The following is a 6,268-nucleotide window of genomic DNA, read 5'->3' as shown; positions in this document are numbered from 1 at the left end:
CAAAAGGAATCAGACAAACAGACAAACAACAGTACACAAAAAAATCATAGGAAACTACAAACTGAGCAACACGAACCCCATCAAAACATGGAGGTCATATCAGATGCTTTGGAAAGGTTATTATATCCTGTTTCACATGTGACACCCGTATGTGAGGTATTTTATTTTGTTGATTTATGTGTTATTACCGAAAACAATGGGCTAAACAATTCACTTTTGAATATACAATATCGTTTATTTGTCAGAAATTGTTCTGAAGTATACTAATACTTGTAAGATCCATTTGACGAGAGAGCGTAGTTCATGTAGAAAACGAAAAAATCACAAGTACGCATTAACAGTTAATTCATATTATTAACTAGTAGTTGAGTTCTTGTTGTAGATTTAAATTAACACCAATTGATGATTAAAATTGACTTACTTCAAAATTTTTGCCCAAATATTATTTATGAATTTGATCCATGTTGAATATCAAATGCACTCCTAAGTCATGTTATCCTGATTTAGAGTAATTTCCCGCAATTTGATTGGCTGATATTGTCCTAATAAATTTCAGTACAATTTTTTATCACGTCAATTGGAATTATCTCCCTTGTACCGTTGACTTAATAAATAAAAAAGAAATTCGGAGTTGCTTCCCTTTTGTTTATTTACGTCTGCAAGATGGCGACTGGAAGCTTAAAACGTTTTGGGCAGACGACGGATGAAGAGATGATGGACAAACGGCTTAAAATAAATGCAGCAAACACACTAAGATCAAACAAAAAGGCCGGGAACACCCTCAGGGAATATTTGAGAGAAACAGCAATGGACATTAGATTTGAGGAATATGATGAAGTTCGCCTGAATGAAATATTGGGGCAATTTTATATGAATGCAAGAAAACCAGACGGTAACCACTACAAGATTTCGTCACTTGAAAACATTCGATATGGAATAAATAGATATTTAAGGTCGCCCCCTTACAACAAAACATTTAGCATAATAAAGGACGCTGCATTTAACAATGCAAATGTAAATTTCAAAGCAGCGACTTCAGAACTGAAAAGAATGGGTCTGGGTACCACTGATCACTATCCCAGTATCAATGAAACTGACCTGATGAAGTTGTACAGTTCAATCTATTGTGCAACAAATACTCCATCTGGCTTGTACACAAAAGTGCAATTTGACATAAGGATGTACTTTTGCAGGAGGGGACAGGAGAACATGCATTTGATGACAAAAACAACTTTTGGTGTAGAGACGGACCCTGCCACAGGACTAAAAGTTGTACGAAAGATGGAGGATGAGATGACAAAAAACCACAGGGAAACTGACAAAGAAGAGAGTTCGGGAGTCATGCCAGAAGTGAAAGGTAAAATAAATTTAACCTCTTTTTAAATATTAAAATAAAACATATTGCCATTATTGGTGTAATAAATTATAAAGGCAATAATTGTCTTAATACAGAAGAAAAATATCGGGTCATTCAAATTTATAACATCAGAAAATTGGGCCAATAAATAATTATTTGCCTAAAGGAACAGCTTACAGGTTAAAAAATTAAACATTCATGTACGTTTACTTTTATAAATTGTTATTTGAATGGAGAGTTGTCTTATTGGCACTCATATCACATCTTCCTATATCTATATACATTATTTGCCATGGTGTTATCATATAATGTTCATCATTTAATTTCAACATATACATGTACATATGTATATATAGCTATTGAATAATAAACACAAACAGTACGAGGACATGCATAATAATAATTTCAAAACACAAAAATCATTCACATTTATTAAGTCTAATAAATATCACAATATAAACCAAATATATTAAATCTTATTATCTAAAATAAAAAAAAATAAAAATATGACGACTATAAAATACATGTACCCCTTTTATTTTCAGATTTACCTTATTGCCCTGTGAGCTCATTCGAATTGTATGTGTTAAAGCTTAATCCAGAAAACAACAGATTATGGCAGAGACCTCGGTCCAGTTTTTACAGTACAGATGATACCTTGTACTGCCATGAACCAGTGGGAGAAAAGAAGTTAACAGTTTTTATGTCCGATCTTAGTAAAAGTGCTAACCTATCACAGATTTATACAAATCATTCTATTAGGGCTTCAGGTGCTACCATTTTATCAAAGAATATGTATGGTCCAGCCCAGATTATGGCCGTCACAGGACATAAAAGTGTCCAATCCCTAACTGTGTATCAACGGGTTGGTAATTCAGAGAAAATTAAAATGGGTCATACATTGTCAGACAATTTAGTCAAGAAAAATAATGCAATGCCAGCAATTTCTTCTACAGCAATTCTTGCATTGCCAGCTCCTGAACCAGTTTCATGTAATCAGCTGGCATTGCCTATCACAGAAAGCAGTGCAAATGAAAATATTCAAAGGGAAGGAGGTAGAATTGACTTTTTGAAATATCTAGATGGACTTGACCTTGCTGATGTTTTTGGTGAATACAAAGAAAACAGATGTGTTCAAAACAATGTTAAGTCTGAAACACGTACATGTATGCAGTCAAATCCTGCCGTATTTAATGACTGCAAATTTACAATAATCCACAATTTAACAATCAACAAATAACACTTAATAAATCTCATGGTGGAAAATACGCTTTGTTAATTAAATTAATTGGTTGATAAAACTGTTCTAAGAGTTTGTGATATTTAACATTTTAAATTTTCAGGAATTATCTTTTGCATACAAGAATATGTGAAGCATTCATTTACATTATATATATACAATTGTTAATATTAAATGTTAATGTTTAATGGTTTTATTTATTGGCAGTATATTTCGATCAAACAACAGTATTCAGTAGACAAAACCGACACAAATATTTTTTTTAACACTTATTATTTATGTACTTTTCACTACAGTGCTGGGTAAATATATGAATCAAATTTGCATAATGTTAGTTTTGTATTGCTGTTTTTCATCATAAAGTCACACTGCCTCTTAATATGAAACAAAACCAAAATTGAGATTTACCATACTGATATGGAAAAACGATAAATTTCATTTAGATATCAGGTTAAATTTGTTACACAGTGTGCTTATACTAAATTAATAATGGGAAAAAAACCATAAGCAAGTGGTGTGATAGCAAAATCAGGATAAATTCGTTACACAGTGTGCAATTGTCCTAATACGGAATTTATCGGGTCAATAAAATTCATATCGGGTTCGGCTTCGCCTCACCCGATATGAATTTTATTGACCCGATAAATTCCTGTATTAGGACAATTGCACACTGTGTAACTAATAATATATTCAGTTTTAGTCGGACACTATCCTTGCAATTATCCTTTTATCTTGTATTTTCTTATTTATTTTAAGGTATTCGATATAGATTTATCATTCACCTAAATAAGACTTTTATGGAATGGCAATGCATGGGAATTCAGACAGCCTAATTGGACGTTGAATTAAGAATCAGGCAAGACAAGAGAACAAAACTTGCATAGATGATCTGAATGAGTGTACATGAAGAGACAATGTTAGCGACAATCACTGAAAATGGGATCATATAGGTCTTCATATGATAGTAATAGACAAGTTGCGTGAATGTTTTTTTCGCAGAAACTTCTCAATTTTTCAAGTATAGATCTTTTCCTTGCACTTATTGGTTTGATGTTGAATTCTTGCTTGGATTCAATTGACTTACTTATTGAACAAGGTTGTTAAATGGTATTGAAGTGTTGCAAAATTGAAAGGGTAATCATAAGCAATAGACATTAATCTGTTTACAAACAAAATCAGATTTTCCATCTGTTTGTAATTTTCCATAATGGCCGACCGAAGATTGTTTTTTTTTGTCTTTATGTCAATCTATGGCCATTTGGTATACTTATCCTGTCGATTACTGAACTTATAACAAAACTCCTTCACAATTTTTCAAGCGGTAATAATTCGATATTACTTAAATTGTAACCTCACTTTCAATAAAACGATTATTCTGTTAGCCTTTTTGGTATTCTTATGATTGACCTAACACGATCAATTAGTTTATATGCATCAATTGTTATTCCCCTTTGTTTTCTCTCTAGCAAATTATATTATGGATAGATGACATTTATTAAAGGATACAATTACTAATTTCATCACTTAAACCATATGAATTACTTAATGGCAATTTATTGACATATGCATACTATCTAGAAAAAGGCAGCACAGACATAGGTCTTTCAAATTTTTGGTTGAAAGACTTTTCAGAATCATTATCCTCATTACTTTTTTCTTCTGTCTGATATTATTTTTCTTCTTATTTGCATAGGAGTTACGTCAGTCGTAGGGCTCTTGTGTTTTTGATTGGAATTATTTTATATAAAATTGTGAATGAAAACAGGGAATGTGTCAAAGAGACATCAACTCGACCAAAGTGCAGGAAACAGCTCTAGGTCACCAATTAGTCATCAACACAACGAGAAAATCCCGCCCCCGGAGTCGGGCTTCAGCTGGCCCCTTAACAAAAATGTATACTGGTGCAGAGAAAATCGACGTCACACTTAATATATTTCTCTTATATATTTCAAATACCTTTTTCTTCTATACCATACACATTACAGACATAGATTCTTCTACTTTAGTTTTTATGACCTTTAACCTTGAAATTGCGATAAATGTCACGATCAACTTGACAATATAGATTGTTTTCTTTGCTTTAACTTTATGCTGGTATATGATAAAGAGTCCATGTCCTCTGTACTAGCATGACTATGTTAGAGGACAAACAACCTTGAAAATAGTCATTAGGAAGTGACTATTGTGAACCAAAAAGTGGGTATTGTTTCCATAATTTGATGGAAAAGTACATTAAAGTCAGATATATTGTGAATGAGTGTGAGAAAATATTCAAACGAAACCGGAAGTGGCATTTACTAAACCAAACGTAGTTTATCTTTTTTATTTGAAGTGGAAAAATATGGAATCATGTATTTTCGGAATTTTGTTAAGCTAAAGATAACATTAATATGACAGAAGGTTATTAGGTGTAGACCGGATATAACACTTATGTTTTAATTTTTTTCATATAGAACCACTAAAAACTTAATACTTCTGGAATAAGTGTAAGATGAACTGTCTTTCGACACCCAAAATGATTTTGTTAACAAGAAGTTATTTTTTTCACTTTATATTCTTTTCATCAAAGCTATTCAAAGGATGAAAAGAACTTCAATAGATATGTGATCAATCAGTTTGTTCTTTTAAAACGTTTGAAAACAATACCAAGTATTATTTAGATAGGAAAGCGAATCATATCCTACAAATGTTAGAAAACGTTTTACTTATAAGTTATTAACATTTAATGAAAATATTATGTACAGCAATGCACTGGTTTTTTTTTTTAATATAATATACTAAATGTTTCAAAAACACTAAGGATGTTCTACCCAAGGAATAGATTACCTTGGCTGTATTTGGCAAAACCTTTCACAATTTTAGGTCTTCATTGTTATTCAAACTCGTTATTCATTGGCCCTTTCAACTTTTTTATTCGACTGTCACTGATGAGTCTTTTAAAGTTGAAACACACGACTGACGAACACAGTTTATCAGCTGGTATCTATGATGAGTTATATGGAGAAAAAAAACTACCACACATTACAAAATTGATATTGCAGATCGCACGTGTCTCGTTTAATTACTCATTTAGTATATGTATTTAAAAGCGTTGAAAGTTTGAACTGGTGTTTGATTTAGAATTGAACGATTTTTTTGGTTGTTAAGTAATAACAAATAAACTAAAAGATAAATTAAATAACTTCTTAACGACTACCAAAGTAAATACAATTTATCAAATCACAACACAAAGAAGCTGAACTGTGGATGGTGTTAGAAATTGATTTTATAAAACTTGTTCTCATTTTATTCTACTGCGCACAGTTTAGATCCTTTATCTATTGTCAAACATTTGATGACACTTCTTATCTTAAGAAACAACTGAAAATGGTTGCACCTGACGTGAATCCTAGATCAAACCAAAACGAACCCGTAAATGTTTCCATAATGGCGTTTATTTCTGCAATACTGGATTATAATGAAGTTTCCGGGACACTGCAAGCAGTCACATCTTACGTGCTGACGTGGACGGACGAAATAAGAAGATGGAATAGCTCAGAATATGGAAACATAACGTCAATAGATTTACCGATTACAACTCATCACTTCGCACGTACTTGACAACGTTATTCTTAATCCGGCAATGAAAACGATTGTTTTGAAGTACGGCGTGTCAAATACCGAGTGGAGCA

The 6,268-nt window shown here is 32.1% G+C and overlaps 1 protein-coding gene across 1 annotated transcript; it reads left to right on the top strand.

Annotated features, from left to right (window-relative positions):
- Window positions 1-623: 623 nt before the first annotated feature.
- Window positions 624-2,686, top strand: LOC134723448 (uncharacterized). The gene is made up of 2 exons (XM_063587060.1): window positions 624-1,357; window positions 1,903-2,686. The coding sequence occupies exons 1-2, from the start codon at window positions 664-666 to the stop codon at window positions 2,595-2,597; spliced, it is 1,389 nt and encodes a 462-aa protein (XP_063443130.1). The 5' UTR covers window positions 624-663; the 3' UTR covers window positions 2,598-2,686.
- Window positions 2,687-6,268: the final 3,582 nt, after the last annotated feature.

Source organism: Mytilus trossulus, chromosome 6, assembly GCF_036588685.1.
Source record: "Mytilus trossulus isolate FHL-02 chromosome 6, PNRI_Mtr1.1.1.hap1, whole genome shotgun sequence".
NCBI lineage: Eukaryota > Metazoa > Mollusca > Bivalvia > Mytilida > Mytilidae > Mytilus > Mytilus trossulus.
The sequence above is the reverse complement of the archived record's forward strand: the minus strand, read 5'-3'. Positions and strand labels throughout refer to the sequence as shown.